The 22,022-nt window shown below is 35.9% G+C and overlaps 1 protein-coding gene across 2 annotated transcripts in view; it reads right to left on the reverse strand.

Annotated features, from left to right (window-relative positions):
* TMTC2 (transmembrane O-mannosyltransferase targeting cadherins 2) overlaps positions 1-22,022 on the reverse strand; it is a 399,848-nt gene that overhangs the window by 57,978 nt on the left and 319,848 nt on the right. For both annotated transcript variants that reach the window (XR_004901498.1, XM_028532039.2), the window contains one exon: positions 1,473-1,587. Coding sequence is in view for 1 of the 2 variants with exons in the window: in XM_028532039.2 (XP_028387840.1) it covers positions 1,473-1,587 (115 nt within the window). In the remaining variant the exon portion in view is untranslated. The remainder of the gene's footprint in view (positions 1-1,472; positions 1,588-22,022) is intronic.

Here is a 22,022-nt window from a genome sequence, read left to right on the forward strand (position 1 = left end):
ATTATGTGGAGCAAGGGCATTCAAAAGAAAACTAATAGTACATTCTTTCCTCTTAAACAGACTTTGAGTTTCTTATTTAAAACATAGAAAGCCAAGATGGAAGCCGCTGAGATATAGTTACACTAACAGTCTCAGATTATAAATCCAAAGTAATCTGTAAAGCTTGCTTTAAAAATTGGTTCCCGGGGGGACAGGGACAGGTAGAAATACGTGGCTATAAAAGGACAGTACAAAGGACCCTTGCGATGATGAAAACTGTCTGCATTTTGGCTGTGGTGATGGATGCAAAAGCTACATATGTGATGAAAGTACATAGAACTAAACCTCCCCCATACACAAGTAGTACAAGTAAAACTGGAAAACACAATTAGACTACAGGGTGTATCAAAGTCAATATTCTGAGTTTGATGTTGTATGGTAGTTCTACATTATCATTGTGGAAATTGAATAAATGGTACAAGGGATCTTTCTGTATTATTTCTTATAACTTCATGCAAATCTACAATGCTCTGAAAATAAACGTGAAATACCTTCCTCTACTTTTCCTGAAAGTTCATGTTTTAAATCCATACAAATGCGAACTGATTCTGTTATTTTTCTTCCCTTGTAAGAGTAATCTACATAATTACAAACCTATCTCTAGAAGTCATACATTGAGCCCGTGGTATGATTGTCACCTAATGAAGCATTTAGATGACTTAATAGAATAAAATTCAGGTAAGGGTATGAGAAAGGTGTATCCATATTTCTAAAAGAACAAACAATACTTTTTAAATAACTGTATATATCAAGTCAGTTTCTTAAAAACATCCTTCTTTAACCTAAAACCCCATTTAAGGAAGCACTGACTTTCTTTTTATAGTCACAACAAAAATTATTGATCTGCCTCTTAATGGTTTCACTATTATTCTAAAGGCCTTTCTAATCATCTTTCTAAAAACAGAAGCACTAAGGTCTAAAGATATATTGTGTCAATACACAGCAACAGTGCTAATTACAGGGCCATTTTGAGAATTTGATAGGCCTGAAGTGTATTTGTATTTGATGATCTTCTCCTCTACCAAACGTAATTAAAATTTATCCACATGGTACATTCAATATAATTAACAAAACCCCCCACAAATATTGAGATGCAGTTGATTAACTGATATAATGTTTTATTTTGGAGATATTTCATTAGACAGTCATTAATTTCAATTGTGCAATTCTCTTTTTGTACTTTACGGCCAATAGTTTTTGAAGGGAAGAGAAAAGGAGGTCTCAGTAATTTTCAGAGTGCTGAAAGCTCATATGTCCTACACAATGCACACAGAAACTAGAATGAAAAAAGTCCTTACTGATTGTAACATGGCTAAGCAGAATAACTCATTTGACCAATGTGAAATAAGGATGTAATATGGAAAGTCAGTATAATAATTGCTTTCCCAAAGCCACAGGGTTGATCTTTCTAAGGCACAGTAGCAAAAACTAACCGGAGCATGTGGGCAGCATTGAAGACCACATCGAACTCTGTGCTGTCCAGTTCAGCTGCTTTTTTTGCCATCTCAGCTGCTTCTATGAGGCGAGCTTCTTCCAGAAGAAACTGACCTGCAAAGTATGAAAGCAGGTGAGCTTCAACCTAGAAAATAATAATCCCATGGAACAAATAAAGCTGCTATACAGAAAAATTTAAAAACAGTGATTAAGGTGACATGTAGCAAAGATTTACATGTGCCGTATACCTATGTGCTTATTATGTAGTCATATTTCTCATAACTGCAGGACATCTGCCTGGTATATTAACCATTTCTTTTTCTTAGAGATTTTATTTTTAGAGAGAATGGAAGGAAGGGAGAAAATAGGGAAAAAAACATCGACATGTGAGAAATACATCCATCAGGCCGCTCTGCATGCCCTGAACTGGGAACTTGGCTCACAACCCAGGCATGTGCCCTGACTGGGAATTGAACTGGCAACCTTTTGGTTCATAGGCTGGCCCTCAGTCCACTGAGCCACACCAGCCAGGGCCCATTGTTTTTTCTTAAAATAGCATTCTGTTTAGACTGTTGTAGCAAGAAATAAAATGAACACAAGATATATTACAAATTATAAAATAAGAGATATATTACTAGGTAAAATTATTTAAAAATTTTAAAGACTAATCAGAAGATTAACGTTTCCTTTTCTTTGCAGTTTTATTGAGAAATAACTGACACACATCACGTGTGTAAGTTTAAGGCATACAGCTTGATGGTTTGATGTAGACATCTATTGTGAAATTACTGCCAATGTTTTTTCATGATCAAAGTGTAAGACTTAAGGCATTGTATTAGTCCTACTGCTAAATACACATCTCAGGTGCAATATATTTCAGTAAGCTACCAATCAGGTGGTTTAAACATTTCATCTATAAGTTCATTATATATGTTGCATCTGTAGCATAAAATTTAATTATTAGCTATGAATCTCTGAGCTCATAGGATGATATCTCCTTTGTAGAAAAAAAATTCCAGATGAGTTTAGTTTATTCTAATTATTGGCCCTTTAAAACAGCATCTGTCTCTGATGCATATGCAGAGAAAAAATAAAATGGGGATATGCATATTGGGATATATTTATTTCCTATATTTAAATAATAGTAAAATTTTAAAAAGCAGAAAGGTTACCTTAACTCAATTAGATTGACTAACAAATGTGGAAGAAATATTAACTGATTCCGATTTCTGAGGTTACTTTCAGGTTAGCTTTGCAAGGTTAAAATGTTGCAGACAGAGCCACATAAGTCTTTAAAATTGTACCTCAATAACTGTCACATAATGCTATCTCAGAATCACGTTGTAAAAGCAAAGAAAACAACACAGAACTTGAGTCCAATGTTAAGACAGTAAATAACCAAACGGAAAGAATAGGCTGGGGTTTTTTTAAATACCTAGGGATTTAATAACAGTAAATGTAATGAAGTTAAGACTTACTGGATACAGCTATTCAAATGAAAAGCAAATCCAGGGATGGCAGAGATAGGCAGGAACCATTCATGCCATTGACAAGCTTACAGAGCTATGATCTAATAATTATTTATTTTTGCTTGGGGTTTCCTGTTTGCTTAAAGTTCAAGAATTTAACAACACACACAAAAAATAGCTATAAAAATGATTTAGAAGTCCTGAGGTTAAAAAAAAAAAACAGAAAAAAAAATTTAAAAAGGTAAATCCTCCCATGTGACTGTTGGAAGAGCCTGTTAATTACTGTTCATTTAATAAATATTACAAATTGTCTTCTAACTCAAAAAGACCAGTCCCTAATATTGTATAAGGGGAAATTTTTCTGCTTTAAGAACTGCAATAAAACCACAGCCATTGACTGTATTTAAGCATTTTTAAGCTTCAATTAGTAAAGAACGGTGAGTAAAAGATAAGCCTAGGATTTCAAGCCTACATTTTTAAATAAAGTGACAATTTTAAGACCAGGACTGGGAGACCTGTCACCCACTTCTACAAAAAAAAATTATATCACTTTTTTAGTTTGTCACCTAACATTCTGTGCCCTTCTTATCTTCCAAAGCAAACATGATTGTTGGGTTAGAAAATTATTAAGGAAACGCAGTTGCGAATAGATACATTGATAAATAGAAAAACACATTAGTCATGAAAAGCATGTATGTGCTAAGTCTACAAATATGTTGATATAGCATTCAATTTAAAGTATACATGATTTTAAAAAAGTAAAACAAGAATTAGACAATGTGTAGCATGCTGAACAACTACTATCTCCTCATATATAATAGTAAAGAATACCAGGCTAAACCCATTCTTCAGTTAGTTATAAATTGTTTAAATTAAAATATAATATTAGTTGCTACCTGTCTTCATAGCATAATATTTACCTAAATAAATATATTAGTTAATTATGTGATATTTAAAGAAAAGATAATGTAGCAAGTTATTAATTGTTCTTTTTCCTTTTCAGATAGTTACTAACTCTGAAATATATTCTATTATTAATAGCTAGAAAAAATGCGACAATTAATTGCATAATGAAAGCTACCTTCTTAAAATTCATTATTCCAAACAATAGAAGGAAAGGAGGATATATTAGCTCAGGTAAGAGAAAAAGGAAAAAAGGACATGACATCTGTACTGTCCACTTAGGGACAGTGACAAGGAGCCGTATGGAGAGACAATGGCAGGGGCACAAGAGCCGAGTTTATACACCCTTCCATGTCCCAAGGCCAGGCTTCTCAAGCTTTGTTAGTGTTAAACACATCTTTAATGGTTCAAAAACAACCGCCAAAAAAGAACATTAACAGTTTGTGTAAAATCAAATATACAATTTTATCATAATCAGATACATAATTTTTACTATGCTTTAGGTAAGCTTTGCCAAGCAACATGCTCTTTCTAAACAGCTTCCAAGTTCCCAAACCAACATGAAACATATAATTGTTTTTACTGTAAATGGTGACAGAAATAATTTCTATATAATTTTATAACAGAATTCAATCATTTTAGCATTCAGAAAAACAATATCACAATATATCAGTTAGGTATTTGCATAATTTCCTCCATTCTGTCTTGACAGGCAATATATCTCAACAGTCCAGCATTAATATTCTGTAAGGCATAAACTACTATGGAGTGTAAATCATTTGGTATCTATTTCTTTAACTGAATTTGAAAATTTGAACTAAAGTTGAAAGTAAATTCTTCTTCTATGTTTACAATGATTGTTTGTTTGAAATATAGCCCAAAACTAATGAAAAAATAGAGCAATAAGCATTTCAAATACATAGAACCAACATAAATCAGGTAACAAAGATACACTAGATTTCTTCTCAATAAATATCCAAAAAACAAAAACAAAACCCTAAACTGATATGTTATTGGAGGAATAGTAAGAAACAAAATGTGCCCTAGTCCTTCTGGAAGGCTTTACCACAGATCACTCCTCTTGAAGCAGCTTTATTTATTATTGCTCCCACCAGAAACAGACTCCAGTGCTTACGAACTCCTTAAGCTTCACTTAGTGTAACCTGCTGCTTCACAGCCTCATTTATCCTGAACTCTCAGCCCATAAGAGTTTTCTCCAACCCATCCCCAGTCCTGTCTTGCCTACCTATTTATTGTAACTGGATGTCTTTCATTTTTATGCCCCAAACACATCTTTCTTGGTGAATCTTTCTTTGACCAGTTTCCAACAATGTAAGAATTACTTATGATTTAAATTCATTGTAAAATACTTAACCATCTAAACCAAAGCACTTGAAAGAATAAAAGGAAATGGCATTATTATGCTGGAACAAGGGCTATAAACAAGACTGCCTAATAAGGCACCCCATTTATATAGCATATGTTGTAGGATGTGGATCTCAATTCTTTTATCTTTATCACTCTTGGAAAGTGAACCATTTTACAAAATAAGGCATTGAAGTCTTGCAAGGAAAAGTGATCAATATCTATCAAAAGTGATCAAATAAGAGAGGAATAGTTGCTCTTCATGGGAGAATATAAAGGTCTACTGTTGTACCGGCCCAGAGTGAGCCAGACACCAAGGCTCAGTGTGTAAGAGCAGCAACTGGGGCCCCAGGAGTGAGCGTGACTACGAGATGGAGCCAGGACACTAGGGGAGCAAAGATATAAAGCAAGATAGAAGAGGAAAGCAAGAAAACTTGAGGAAGGCAGGCACTTAGGGGAATAGGCAGATTGTGCAAGGACTGCAAGGTCCCCTTTCCCAGTGGTTCTCCAGCTTTAATGCACATCAGAATCACCTGGAGGACTGGCTGAGAAAGTTTCAGATTGAGTGGTATGGGGCAAAGCCTATGATTTGCATTTTTAACAAGTTCCCAGAAGATGTTGCTAGTCCAGTGCTCAGTCTGAGAACCAGTGTCTTATGAAAACAAGAAAATAAATGTTTTGCATCACACTCTGGACTCCATGTCTGGAGCTAGCTACCAGTGAGACCCAGCTCTTCCTATTGGTCAGCTGCATGTGCTGTCCCTCCCTATGGCACACGCACAGTGACCAGGCTGCTCAGATGTGTGTGTGGAGACAGAAAGATAGGTATGTATGAGTAAGACATATTCATTAAGTTTAAGTTTACTCTTTCAAACTTTAAAAATAAGATTTGACAGTTTTATCCCACATATGCAGAAGAGCTTTCCGAGAAATCGCTTCTCTTTCACATGTTGTAGAAAAACACATTCTTTCTGTTTGATAATAGAGTAGAATTTCAAATAAAGAAACCACAAAAATCTTAAGTAAAATATATTTTGCCCTCATGGGTGTATTGTGCTACCACACTTTACCATTATTTCTTTGGTTTGTAATTTGTCTTACCCAAGTTAATTATCATCATCTTACTTAATTGTCCCAAATTAAAGGGAGAAAAAAAGGAAAAAATGAGATGAGAAATTGTAAAGAAAAAGACATTTGAGTAGGGAAAAACACAAGAGAATATAAAAAGAGAAAGCATTCTCTAGATGTCCAGATGCAGAATGTAAGTCTCCCCACTGGCTAAACAGAAAGAGGGAAAAAGCAGTCAATGATTCTAGGTTTAACTATTTCAGCATCAGAGTTATACCATTTCTTTCTGGACAATTCTGTAACTGAACCACTTAAACTACTTGGTAGGTTTTTACCTACATTTCAATATGACACTCCTGTGAAGATCAATTCCTCAGTAGTTCCTGGATTTAAAATGCTGTCTGAAAGGTAGAAATCAATGAAAACGTAAGCTAGCCTTAAGCTACAGGCTCAAACAATGCTTTGTAAAAGTTCTACATATAAACTCTACATATAAATGCCCATTACTGGGATGGGCATTTCTTACTAAATACTATGAAAAATTTGCCCTTAAGTTCAGCGAAGGAGCTAAAACAATCTGTAACAGGTGTCATGATGATACAATTCTTTCTAGGAAAAATCATTCAAATGTTGTTTTTAAAAGTGTGCAAAGGCAAGTAAAAATCTTATTTATAAAATGACAACTAGAATGTAACATTTACAGTAAAATAGTCACCCTTGGAAGAGAACATCAGATTATCAAAATGTACCCAGAACTGTTTTACTTCTACTAATCCTACTGTGTCACCCTGGATTATATCAACAACCTCCTAACTGATCCCCACACTTTGCCCTTGATTTCACAGGGTATTCTCAGCACAGCAGTCACAGTGGTCCTGTTTGAATGGAAGAGCCAGTCGCTGGCATCTGATTCAGGGAGAGTGCAAGTTATTATGCTGCACTACATGATCTGATGTGGTCAGCACAGGGTTCCCTCCCCCAGGTCCCTACCCAGTCCTCTGACTTCAGCTGCTTTGTCTCCTTCTCTCTTTGGTCACATATTCAATCTCCAATGACCTCCTCTCGCTTGTCTACACAAAGGAGGAACAAAGACTCCTACTTCAGCCTCTTTTCCTGAAAGGCCCTTTCAAAAATATCATGGTGGTTCATGCTCTTATTTCCTGGCACATTGTAGCGATTTAATAAATATATGTTCAATGACAGGACTGAACTAACCAATCATATCCCTTTGTGACTACTTGTTTCATCTTCAAAAGCAAGTTAAGAATTAGAATCTAGCCAGTATAGGTCCCCAGGGGTCTGTCTCTTCAAATCCTCTCACCTTACAGTGATTTTAGGCAAGGCTGCAGTGAATGGCCACATGGGCTGGGCACTGCACAATTTCAAGGGTTCTATTCACAGTGAAGTCTCTATGAACTATGAATGGTGCCTTTTAGATTTGAGCAACATGGCCTCCCTGGCTTAGATCACTCAGTTTCCCTTGGTGTACAACAAATAATCCAGACATATATCACACCTTGTTTTTCACTCGGGGCTCTATATTCATTTTATATTATTTCATGTTTACTGTACTGTTTTCCCATTACCATTTACTCCCCTTGCACCCACTTCCCCCCAGCAATCACCACACTATTATCTATGCCCATGAGTCCTTCTGTCTTTTTGTTCAATTCCTCTACCTCCTCCCAATTAGCTGTTATCCTGTTCTCCATCTGTAAGTCTGTCCTAATTTTCCTCGAAAGTTCAGTTTGTTCATTAGATTCCACATATTAGTGAAATCATATGGTACTTGTCTTTCTCCAACTGGCTTATTTCACTTAGCATAATATTCTCTAGGTCCATCCATACTGTCACAGAGTGTAAAATCTTTTTTATGGCCAAGTAGTATTCCATTGTGTAAATGTCCCATAGTTGTTTTATCTACTCATCTACTGATAGGTACTTGGGCTGCTTCCATATCATGGTGATAGTAAATAATGCTGCAATGAACACAGGTGTGCTTATGTTCTTTCAAATGAGTGTTTGGGGTTCCTTTAGATACATTTGCAGAAATGGGATCACTGCATCAAAAAGATTATCTGTTTTTAATTTTTTGAGGTATCTCCATACTGTTTTCTACAGTGGCTATACCAATCTGCATTCCCATGAACAGTGTAAAAGGGTTCCCCTTTTTCCATATCCTCACCAGCACTTGTTTGTTAATTTACAGATGACAGCCATTCTGACAGGTATGAAGTGAAGTCTCATTGTGGTTTTAATTTGCATTTCTCTGATGGTTAGTGACATTGAGCATCTTATCATATGTCTATTGGCCATCTGTATGTCCTCCTTGGAGAAGTGTCTATTCAGGTCCTTTGCCCATTTTTTAGTTGGGTTGTTTGTTTGTTGGTGTTGAGTTTTGTAAGTTCTTTATAATTTTTAGATATTAACCCCTTATCAGATACATTGGTGAATATGGGTTGTCTTTTTATTTTGTTGATGATTTCCTTTGTTGTGCAAAAACTTTTTATTTTGTTGTAGTCCCATTTGTTTATTTTTTCTTTTCTTTCCCTTGCCTAGGATGATATATCCAATACAATATTGCTATGAGCTATGTCCAAGACTTGGATGTCTGTTTTCTAGTATTTCTATGGTTTCATGTCTATCATTTAAATCTTTAATCCATTTAGAAATTATTCTTGTGTGTAGTGTAAGAAGGTGGTCTAGTTTCATTTTTCTGCACATATCTGTCCAATTTTCCCAGCACCATTTATTAAATAAACTATCTTTAGTCCATTCTATGTGCATGCTTCCTCTGTCAAATGTTAATTGAATGTAAAAGTGTGGATTTATTTCTGGGCTATTTGTTCCAATGACTATGTGTCTCTTTTTGTGCTAGTAATGGGCTGTTTTGATTACGATAGCTTTATAGCATAGTTTGATATTAGGTAGTGTGATTCCTCCAACTTCATTCCTCTTTCTCAGGATTGCTGTTGCTATGGGGCCTTTTGTGATTCCATATACATTTTTGAAATATTTGTTCTAGTTCTGTGAAGTATATTATTGGAATCTGGATAGCAATTGCACTGAATCTATACATTGCTTTGGGTAGCACAGACATTTTAATAATGTTAATTACTCCTATTCATGAATATGGTATGTGTTTCCACTTATTTGTATTTTCTTCAATTTCTTTTATCGGTGTCTTATAATTTTCTGAGTACAGCTCTTGTACATCCTTGGTTAGGTTGATTCCTAGGTATTTTATTCTGTTTTGGCAATTGTGAATGGGATTGTTTTCATAATTTCCTTTTCTATTAATTCATTATTGGCATATAAAAATGCGACTGATTTCTGAATATTTATTTTTGTATTCCTGCTACTTTATTGTATTCATTTATCAGTTCTAGTAGTTTTTTGGCAGCATTTTGAGGTTTGCTATGTGCATTATCATCTCATCTGCAAATAAAGACAGTTTTACTTATTCCTTTCCAATATAGATGCCTTTTATTTCTTATCTGATTGCTGAGGCTAGGACTTCCAGTACTATTGTGAATAAGACAGATGAAAGCAGATATCCCTGTCTTGTTCTTGATCTTAAGGGGAATGCTTGTAGTTTTTTCCCATTGAGTATAATGATGCTGGCAGTGTGTTTGTCATATATGGCCTTTAATATGTTTAGGTATGTTCCTTCTAATCCCACTTTGCTGAGAGTTTTGATTATAAATGTGTGCTGAATTTTATCAAAAGGTTTTTCTGCATCTTTTGATATGATCACGTAGTTTTATCCTGAATTTTGTTTATGTGGTGAATCACATTTCCTGATTTGTGAATGTTGTACCAACCTTGCATTCTGGAATAAATGATACTTTGATCATGTTTATCATCTTTCTGATGCACTGTTGTATTTGGTTTGCTAATATTCTGTTGAAGGTTTTAGTGTCCGTGCTCATCAAGGATATTGGTCTGTAATATTTTTGGAGTGTCTTAATCTGGTTTTAGAAATAGGATGATGCTGCCCTTGTGAAATGAGTTTGGGAGCCTTCCTGCCTCTTAAATTTAGGAAATAGTTTGAGAAGAGGTGTTAGTTCTTCTTGGAATGTTCAGTAAAATCAGCTGTGAAGCCATCCAGTCCGGGGCTTTTATTTGCTGAAAGTTTTTTGATTAATGATTTGATTTTACTAGGTGTAATCAGTCTATTCAGATTCTCTGATTCTTCCTGATTTAGTTTTTGAAGCTTGCATGTTTCTAGGAAATTTATCCATTTCATCCAGGTAGTCCAGTTTGTTGGCATATAGTTTTTCATAATATTTTCTTCCAATCCTTTGTATTTCTTTGGTGTTAGTTGTTATTTCTTCTCCTACATTTTGGATTTATTTATTTGGGTCCTTCCTCTTTTTTCATGATTAGTCTGGTTAAAGATTGGGCAATCTTGTTTATCTTTTCCAAGAACCAGCTCTTAGATTCACTGATCTTTTGTATCATTTTTTGACTCCGTTTTGTTTATTTTTGCTCTGATCTTTATTATTTCCTTCCTTCTACTCACTTTGGGGTTTGTTTGTTGTTCTTTTTTCAAGTTCCTTTAGGTGTGAAGTTAGAGTGTTTGTTTCAGCTTTTTCATTTTTTTTTTTTTTGAGATAGGCCTGTAATGACATGGATTTCCCTCTTATGATTGCTTTCCCAGAGTCCCAACGATCTTGGATTGTTGTATTCTTATTTTCATTTGTTTCAATGTATCTTCTGGTTTATACCCTGATCTCGCTGTTGACCCATTCATTGTTTAATAACATGTTATTTAGGTTCCATGTCTTTGTGTGTTTTTCAGTGTTCTTCTCATGATTAATTTATAGTTTCATAGCACTGTGGTGAGAGAAGATACTTGATATTAATTTCGGTCTTTCTTAAATTTATTGTTTTGTGTCCTAAAATGTGGTTTATCCTATAAACATTTCAAGTGCACTTGAAAAGTATTTATATTCTGCTGCTTTGGGATGAAATGCTCTGAAGATATCAATTAAATCCATTTGATCTAGTGTATTGTTTAATGCTGCTGTCTCCTTGTTGATTTTCTGTCTGGAAGATCTATCCATTGAAGTCAATAGGGTGTTAAAATCCCTGACTATAACTGTATTTCTGCTGATCTCTTTTGCTTCACATATTTAGATGCTCCTATATTGGGTGGGTAAATGTTTACTAGGGTTTACTAGGGTTACATCATCCTCTTGTTGAATTGTTCCCTTTATCATTATGTAGTGTCCTTCTCTGTATCTTATCATAGCCTTGGTTTTAAAGTCTATTTTCTTGGACATAAGTGCTGCCACCTCAGCTTTTTTCCCTTTACATTTGCATGAAATATCATTTTCGAACCCTTTACTTTTAGTTTGTGTGTATCTTTTGATCTGAGATGAGTCTTTGGAGGCAGCATACATACAGGTCTTATTTTCTTATCTATTCAGCTACCCTATGTCTTTTGGTTGTAGCATTTAAGTCATTTACACTTAAGGTGATTATTGGTAGACACGTATTTAGTGTCATTTTATTGTCAGACTATTTTGCTTTATTTTTATTCTTTCTCTTCTCCTTCTCTTTCTTCTACCAAGCCCTTTAACATTTGTTGCAGTACTGATTTGGTGTTAACAAACTCATTTATCTTTTTCATGTCTGGGAAGCTCCTTATTTTTCCTTTGATTTTACATGATAGCCTTGTGGGGTAAAGTAGCCTTGGTTGGAGGTCCTCACTTTTCATCACTTGAATATTTCACTCCACTCCCTCTGACCTGAAATGTTTCTGTTGAGAAATCAGATTGACAATCTAATTGGTACTCCCTTGGATGTAACTACCTGCTTTTCTCTTGTTGCTTTTAGGATTCTCTCCTTGTCTCTAAGTCTTATCATTGTAATTATGATGTGTCTCGGTGTAGGCCTCTTTAGGTTCAACTTGTTTGGGAGTCTTTGAGTTTCCTGGACTCATGTGTCTTTTTCCTTCACTAGACTAGGGAAGGTTTTGGTCTTTATTTCTTCAAATAGGTTCTCAATCTTTTGCTCACTCCCTTCTCCTTCTGGTGTTCTCATGATGCAGATGTTGTTATGCTTCATGTCATCCAAAATGTTTCTTAAGCTCTCCTCATTTTTAAAAATTCTGTTTTCTGTTCTGTCTGGGTTTTTTCTACCTTGTCTTCCAAATCACTGATTCAATCCTCTGCTTCATCTAACCTACTGTTTATTCCTTCCAGTGTATTATTTATTTCATATATTGCATTCTTTATTTCTGACTGGTCCTTTTTTTTAGGTTTCTATGTCTTTTTTCATGCTATTGAGCATTCTTATAATCATTACTTCAAACACTCTATCAGATAAATTGCTTGCCTCCATTCCATCTCATTCTTCTGGAGAATTCTCTTGTTGTATTTGGGGTCTGTTTGTCTTCCCATTTTGGCAGGTTCTTTGTATTTTCCACCTTAGTTGTTAAACTAATCAGTAGCTATAAGATGTAATCAGCATTCTGGCTTAAGAACCATAGTATGGGGCAGAATAATTCCTGCAGGTGGGGCTATTTCTTCCCTTCAGGCTGTTGCCAGCTGCAGAGGACTGCTTTGCCTGAGAAAGATGGCTTCTGCAGTATGGGGGATGACTCAGCACAGGGATCCTGGTGGCTATTCCTTCAGTTCTCTCATCAGAGCCACCACCCTTGAACTCTCTTCAAGCATCTCTAGCCCACTCTGCCTTCCCTCTACTGAAGCCTAGGACAAGAGGCTGCAAAGGAAATTTTGTATGTTGGCCCTTTAAGAGGCTCTCTGCATCTCAAACGTTCTCTCCTGGTGGGGAGAAACCCTGTTGTTTTTCACAGCTGGATGATATCTGGGTTCTATTCTGGCTCTGGTGCTGTAGGCTAAGGAGGCCAGCTTGGGATTTAGATTCCACAGTTCTCAGGAGGAACCTCTGAATCACTGAAATGTCCCTCTGGAACTTCAGCTGCTGCCAGTGGAAACCTAGCCAGCCCTCTTGTGCCTCCTCCTCACTCCCTACCAGTCTCAATTGTTGTGAAGTGGTTTCTTCTGTCTGTCCATGGTTATAAGGCTCCTCTCCAGCTAGTGTTCAGCTGGTTATTCAGGATGATTTCCCCACAATTTTGTTGTAATTCCAGATTGGTTCTGGGAGGAGGTTAGTATAGCTTCCACTTACTTCTCTGCCACCCTGGACCTCCCAATCATACCTTCAAAGATATCTTAATTCTGGAACAGTTCAAACTATTCAATTTGGCTAAAATCTATTACATTTCATTGTGCTGTGAATACATTCAATGTCTGGGAAAATAAGAAGGTACTGTAGCTGAATATATCCAATCTAAGAAATGTATATTGTGCCTAGTATACAGAAGATATGGCAACACTTGCAGTCAGGGATAGAATAACAAAGACAACCTTCATCCTTGAAACAGTTCCATTCTAATAGAGGGAAGAAGTGATTATGTATATATTTTAACCACAAAATGGATAAATTTGAAAATGGAGGTACAAGGTATCACAGGCTAAGTACATTGTATGTAGGTAAAGGTATGTAGGTAAATTTTTGTTTGGTTTTGTTCAACTTATAATTAAAGTTGAATATGCATAAAGTAAAGGGCACAGGTGAATTTTCACAAAGTGGCTATGGCCCCATAATCAGCAGCCAGATCATGACAAAAAACATTACCATTATCTAGAAGAAATCATCTATACTTGAGGACTTTTCAAAGACTCAGATCATTGGAGCAGGGAAAAATCCACAGGCTGACTGGCCTTGGTGACATCTAATGGTAACAAGATGGGTGGGTAAAGTGGAACTGAGACAAAGTCTTCAAGAATGTTTCTGCTAGGGGAGGTGAATAATGCATTCCTGATAAGACAGAGTAAGTGAAACACAATGGTCAGGATGTATAGACTAGCTTTCCAAAGGAGATGCTGGTAAACAAGGGCTGGTTACATGTTAATAGATGCTAGTTATGTCTGAGAGAACTAAACATATCAGAAGAATCTTCTCCTTTGCTTCTCTGAAGAGAGAGGCTTGTTGAGCATATCTCTTGATGAGTATCTCTTGAATTTTAGGAATGCTCTCACTCTTTAAAACCAATCTCTTTCCCCTTTTACTAGTTTTGTTTTATGTTTTTTGTCTTTAGCAGCCTAAGTTAATAAAAACTATGGTTTACTGAGACCCCATGTTTTAAGTATGCCATAGTTACTGGCCAAAGAAAAAAGTACAATGGATGAACAAGGAAAGGACACTCATACATCAATGTAGACCCCTCACTTTGACTCTGGGAGGCCACTGACCTTTTCCTAAATGAACACGAGACCAAGAATTTGCCCTGAATTGGACATATGGCATGAAAGGTGTCTAGTACAAAGGAGATTAGAAGAACAGTAGTCCAGTGCTCTATGCTCAACTGGAAAGAAGACCAGGAAGGCTAGCACTGCTTTATTGAATTTATTTCCCCCCTGACTCTTTCCAAGGGGGTATGATAGAAAACCCTTAAGGGGTTTATGGACACTGTTCCATGGTGAATGAAAAGTACAGGGGGGCAAGGAGAGAAGGGGAGACTAGGAAGGAACTGAAGAGAAGAGATAAGAGAGAGAGAATTAATGAAGGATGGGACAAGGAAGAAGAAAGCAACACAAAACTTTACAGTTTTAATAAGTAACATATAAATTCAGTAGGGATCAAGTGTGCTGCATCATGTGAAGAGAATTTCATGCTAGGCATCCAACAATCTGAGTTTTATACCTAAGGGGAACACACAAAGGGAAAGACATAACTATTGAATAGGTAAGGAGTGCAACCTAATTGAAGGCACAGAGGTGAGTAGCCTCATTTTGTTTTAGGATATTTTGCATTCTTAGACAAGGGAACTGAAAGGAAAGAGAAGAGAGGCAGACTCACACAGGTGCTGAAGTCACTAAAGAAAGGAGTGTTGACTCAGACTTAATTCTAGTGGGTAGTAATGAGAATGGAGAGGTGGCTCAAAGGCTTACATCCTCTTCCTAAGAGCTCAGTCTTCTCACAGTGCTCCCAGGCCATTTCCATGGGTTTTTCCAGATACTGTCTTACAGATGTGTCCACCGAGGCACAAAAGAGTGAACAGCAGGATACACACACTTCGGGAGCAATTGCTTTAATTAAGAATGCAAACAAGATTCTCTATATAGTTTTCAATAGCTAGATCAAAATAGATAACATTGGAAAAACAGTCCTTCCCCCTACTTTCCTCCCTCTCTATTGCCCGCTCTTTCTCTCTCTCTCTCATCTTTCTACTAACTCTCCTTTTCCTCCCTGCCATTCCTATTGTTACTTATAATTCTTATTCTTCTTGCAAGAAATTATTCCCTTTCTCTCTGGTTTTGCCTGCATGTTGATGGCTAAGGATCTCCCTTTATCTTTATTCCTAGGTTTTATGCTGCCTCGTCCTTATTTTCTGTCCCTAATTTATATATCTTACTCAATTTTTGGTATATAATTTCATTTATTCTCCAAGATACTAGTAGAGCTTCTATATAATTTTAAATACTAAATGGCTATTGCTATAGTTTACTGAGCATATATCACGTGGTAGTTATTTTATAAAATGTAAATGAATCCTCACAATTCGAGGCAGTAGTTACCTCCACATTAAGAAACTGAGGAGCAGAGAGATTAGCGAAAGGTAGAACATGCCCAGGGAGATAATCAGCAGCAGGGCTAGGCATGCCTCATTCCAAAATCCATAACCCACTGTCCAAAATCCACTGCGCTCTCTACTCCCTAATTCAAAATTTAATTCAGTTCTTTTATGTCTTCTTGAGTCCTACACATAGTCCTACACAAGGACAGATTCAAAAGAATATATGGGAATTGTTACTATGAATCTTTAGGCCTCCTCCTCCCCCATTCATGGGGAAATCTTAACCCTCAAGCCTATGGCATTTGGAGATGGGGCCTTTGGCAGGTGCACAGGTCACAAGGGTAAAGCCCTCATGAATGGCGTTACTGTCCTTATACAAGAAACCCCAGAAAGCTCCCCTCCCCTTCAACCACTTGAGAAGAGAGAGAAACAGCTGTAAATGAGGAAGCAGGTCTCACCAGATACTGAACCTGCCAGTACCATGACCTTAACCAAGGACTTTCAGCCTCAAAACTTTGAGAAATTAATTCTGTTGTCCATAAGTAACCCCTTTAAGTATTTTGTTTTAGCAGCTCAAATGGACTAAGACAAGTACTCAACTGTACCTTTTGTTAGCAAAGCATGATGTAGTTATAAATAATTTAAAAGAAAGAAGTGAAGCAGAAATGAGACCAGAAAAGAGTAAAAGTAACTGAATGCCAGTCTATTCTTCTTGACTGACCATCTATCTTCTTTGTATGAGGCACAGGGGTCAGGGTTGGAATCCCTGGAGCAAGACCACTCTGACCATTTCCAAGATTCTCTGGTATTGAGCCATAAGTCTCATTTTTTAAACAAAGATAGTCTTGTTGTGCCATAAATGAGATAGTGTAAGTAAACCATGCAAGGTGAGGTCCGGAGTCTCACCTCCAGTTTTTTGTTTGTTTTTTCACCACCCCACACGAACTCCTTCCTTCCCTCTGTCCTTTGCAGGCTCTCTCGCTGCCCTGATGACAGCCCTTCCTTCCTGAGGAAGAGAATTAGGACAGCTCCACAGGTTTCTCCACCAGCAGTCCTCCCAAGTATCAGTGTTTTGGGTCTGCATCACCAATGGGGAGCCCCTAGGCTCATTATTAAGAGCAAATCTTTGAGGGCTCAAAGCAAACCATAAACATACCATGGGTTTAAAAGTTAAATGGGGTTCAAGTCCTTGCTCTGATAAGTTACTAGGGCCAGGGTCTCTAGGTCACCCTCTTAATACCATAAATCGTGCATTTGTACAAGAGCGATAATATTATTTCTGCAGAGGGTTAGATGACTGAAGTGACAAAATACACCCCAAAGCATGGAGCACTGGGTCAGAAACATAACTATTGGACATCGAGTTTCAATAATAGTACCAGCGAAAAAGAGCAGAGATGTGCCCAGTGTACACTGAGCATTTTTCTTTATGTAACTTCTCAGAACTCTGGAGTCATGGTCATACTGTATTACTAGAATGCATTTAGTCATTCCAATATTGTGATGCACCTTATAATCCTTATATACTTAATAATAATATTCATTTTTGAGGAGTTATAATAAACTTTGGTGTGTGTTATAGGCTGAGTGCTATGTCACCCCTCAGTCTATATGTTGAAATCCTGACTCTGATAGATTTAGGAGGTAGGGACTTTGTGGGGGACTTAGGAGGACAGATTTAGGAGGTAGGGGACTCTGCCCTCATGAATGGGATTAGTGGATTAGTGCTTCCACCACGCATACAAGAAACCCAGAGGAAGGCCCTCACCTGACTAAGCAGGTACCCTGACCTCAGACTCCCAGCCTCCAGAACTGTGAGAAATAAATTTCTGTTGTTTATAAGCCAGCTAGTTTGTGATATTTTGTTACAGCAGCCTGAACAGACTCAGACAGTGGGACAGAACTGATGTCATCTCACAATGTCAAAAGCATGGTGTTACCAGCATTTTGCATATGAGAAGCTATGAGCTCTGACAGTCTAAGACACTGGCTTAAAGTTGCACAGCTAACAAGTACTATGCATGATTATGATGTCAGACTAGGTGACACCTGATTGCTATCATCCCTATGAGTCAGTTTTTAAAAGAGTTTTATGAAAGATGCTAATAAGCCTCAAAGTATACATTCTATAGGTATTATACATTGACATATAATAGGAAAGGGTTTTAGTTTTATTTTGAATACTAATATTCTATTATATAAGGTATATTTATATGTTTAATTAGTCTCATATAACTTCATGACAAAGGTTATTGAAAGTAACTTTTAAAAGGCCAATAAATAGTGGGTACAAAATATTAAAATATTATATGTATATATAATTCTTACCAATTCTCCTTTCTCAAAAGAAAATTCAAGTAGAACTAAGAATGGAATGGTTACCATCATAAATGCATGAATTCCATAAAGATTTCTCCATCGTACCTCCAGGTCCTTTATGTCTTCAGAATAAAGAAGAAAAAATTATCAGATGGACAAAGATCACCTCATCATTTGATGAACTTTGGACCTTAAGTGAGTTGTCCATATTTTATAAGATAAATAGAAATACCCTACTGCCTCTGAATGCCCCAATGATAATAAAAGGTGAATGATTCCCAACATACAGTGTATTTGATACACATTATAACCCCTACCAATAAGGCATCCAGGGATGTAAATAGAATAAATCTCTTTCACCTTGTACATTGACATAAGAGACAATGACAACGCAGTGCAGCAGTATGGCGTGCTGTGCCGTAGTTCAAACCTGCACTGAAACCTTGAGTGGTTTACTTTACAGCTTGCTGACTTCACTTTGCTCACCTATAAAATGCAGACAGGTGACTTCTCTACTTGGCATTTGTGAGAATTAAATGAGATGCTATATGTGAATTTCATAGGATGCAACAATACTCAATGAATGTACTATTGTATTTGATGAATTAATTCATCATGGAACTGTGGAATATAATAGAAAATTTAGGCAAGATCCTTTTCTTTACTTTTTATTCCTTTCTCACTTAATGTTTATATCTTAATTTTTATATGTTGAATTCCAATAAATAAATTTTAGGTAATTATCTGATTACTGTAATGATTTTTTTTGCTATTTTTTTCTGCAAACTATCTGAACAATCAGGGGTGTCCAATGCACAGCCCATGGACTACAGATGGCTCAGGATGGCTATGAATGCGGCCCAACCCCAAATAAAAAATTTACATAAAACCTTTTTGTTGCTCATCAGTTTTTGTTAGTGTTTGTGTATTTAATGTGTGGCCCACAACAACTCTTCCTCTTTCAGTGTGGCCCAGAGATGCCAAAAGGTTGGATGCCCTTTGGGGGACTAAGGTACTCTTTCTTTTGCATTTTACTTTATAATTATTCATAAAGTAATGAACTCATTATGGAAAATGTAAAATAAATAAAAACATTAAGCCTGTCAAAAAAATTGGCTACAAAATTCCAAAAAGCTAAAACATCCATTCTTAACATTATTTGTTTTGCTTTTTAATGACACAGCTATGTTGTAGAATTTACCATTCTTCATTTACAATAACATAGGCAGTGGTCTCATTATATATTCTTTATAAACTTAACTTAGGATTTATAATAGCATAGCAAGTGGAAATAACCTCTATTTAATCATTTCTAATTTTCAGGCATTTAGATCTTTCCTATTTTTGCCTCCAAAAAAGACCAATGCTGTGTTCCAAATACCGTCTTTGTTGATAATCTCAAACATTAAAAAAACTTCTAGCCCTGGCTGGTGTGGTTCAGTGGATTGAGTGGCAGCCTGCAAATCAAAGGGTTGCTGGTTTGATTCCCAGTCAGGGCACATGCCTGGGTTGCAGGCCAGGGCACGGGTAGGGGGAGTGCGAGAGGCAAGCACAACTTGATGTTTCTCTCACTCTCTCTCCCTTTTTCCCTCTCTCTAAAAATAAATAAATAAAATTTAAAAAAACTTCTATTTTTAAAAGATATATCATTAAGAGAGTAATTACTGAGGTTGAGCTACAGCAGCCTAGGGGAATTATAATTATTTGAACTTAAATTTCTTTGACTTCTACTAAAGTGGTGCATTCCTCTATCTTTTAACACCTATTATGCTTTCTCTTTTGGGAATTATTTGTTCATATCCCTTGGTCTTTGTATTCTATTTCCCTTGTTGTTTTACAGAGTTTCTCATATCTTAAGTATTCTGAGCTTTTGCTTTTATGGAAATTTCTTTGTATCATTTTATTATTTGTCCTTTAACTATATTCCTTTTTGAAAATGCATTGATTACTTAATTTTTCCTTTATTTTTTGCTTGTAAGCTTAGAGAATCCTTTCCTTGTTTCTTCCCATTTTACTCATAGGAAAGTTTTAATTCCAAAGGCTTTGGAAAGTATCTCACATGAAACACAAACAAGTATAAGCATCAAATAATATTAAATTATTAGACACATTGTAGTAACAGGAACTTTTAATATAAACATCATAGGTAGAAAATAAAACAGTGTGGAATAACATTGAAAAATATCCAATTCTAATTATATACCTGTCAACTCCTGTGCTGTCCTTGGGACAGTAAACATATTTTAATACAATGTTTTGGTCTTAAGCAGTAAATATCATTGTGATCTCAATGTAAGTTTGCAAACATTCACCAATAATTTATTTTCATTTTTAATCAAGGAAGTACCATCCCTTAGTTCATTATTTAATTTAAAAATTGCTCTTGCAGTTTCAGAAGCGATTAAAATGAAAGGCTACAACACAACTAATCTCAGTCGTCATCATCATTTTCTAACTGGTTGTAATTATAAACACTAAAAATAACCACAGGCCTCTCACAAATCCAACCCATGCTTCAAGCGTTTTCTTTTCCTGTTCACTGATGAAAATTCAAACATATTTTTAAGAATTTCTTCTAGCTTATTTTAAAAATAAAATTTAACAGTATATAAACCATGCTGGAAGAAAAAAACTACTACAATACTAACATAAGATTTTTAACTTAAAAGTTGAAAGAGCTGAACTTTTCAAGTTTTCCCCAATTTTTAATATATATGTTTTTAAATTATATATACATAATTTTATATATATAGATATACATACATATATACAATTTATATATGCATATATACATTATATATGTATACACTTACATATATATATAAAATTTCTGATTTCAGTACATCACTTGAAAATTCTGAACTTCCAATATCTTAGACAAATGTAGTTGGGATTCATTCCTATGTCACAGGGGTTAGATAATGATAAAACCAAAAAGATTAGGATCAAGAAAACACTGGGAAAAAAGATTAGGATAAAAAATGTTAAGGTCTTTAATAACTGTATTAATAGTAAGACATTTTCAAGATTCTGAAATGACAGTAGAACCAAATAATAACAATCCAGATAATTATAGTTTTAAAATTTCTGTATTTCTCTGTGGGCTCAAGAAAAGGATGAAGAATATCCTCAGTGTCAGAAATGATTTTATGGTTGTCTAGACCAGCCCTCTCCTCTTTGCTAATGCTTGATGTATCTCTAATGTCACCATAAACAAAGACTTGAGAAATCTTCAATGAGCAGTCATTTTATAACCTGACAGCTCTCATAACTTAGATGCCCTCCACCCGGCCTCTATGAAGCCAGCGTGTATTTCTTATAGCTCCCAGCTATGGTCCTAGTTCTGTCCTTGAACTATTCCCCAGACACATGCTGTGCCTTTTGCTTCAAGCATTGTCTGTTCTTTAATGTTCTTCATTGAACCCCCTCTTTTCTATGTTTTTCTGGTGAACTCCTGTGCATCATTCCAATATAGCTTACTTGTAAGTTCATCAGGCACAGCTCTCCTGCAATCCAGATACCTAGGTCAAAGCACTTTAATTATACTATATATATATATCTCCTTTTAAAAACTAATTGCAATTGGAATTAAATCAGTGTTATCACAATTTGTGCCTCCCTCACCAGTCTGCAATCTCCATTGGAACTTATCTTCCTCCTCGCCTACATCTAGTATAGTACTTGATAAATACAGAGCTGGAGGAAGAGGTTCCGGATTCATCACTATATAGCTAAATCCTTGGAAATAAAATCACCCAGATAGAATTTCAATAATGAAGAAAACGAGGCTAAGAAGCTTTACACAGAAACAG

Source organism: Phyllostomus discolor, chromosome 2 (assembly GCF_004126475.2).
Source record: "Phyllostomus discolor isolate MPI-MPIP mPhyDis1 chromosome 2, mPhyDis1.pri.v3, whole genome shotgun sequence".
NCBI lineage: Eukaryota > Metazoa > Chordata > Mammalia > Chiroptera > Phyllostomidae > Phyllostomus > Phyllostomus discolor.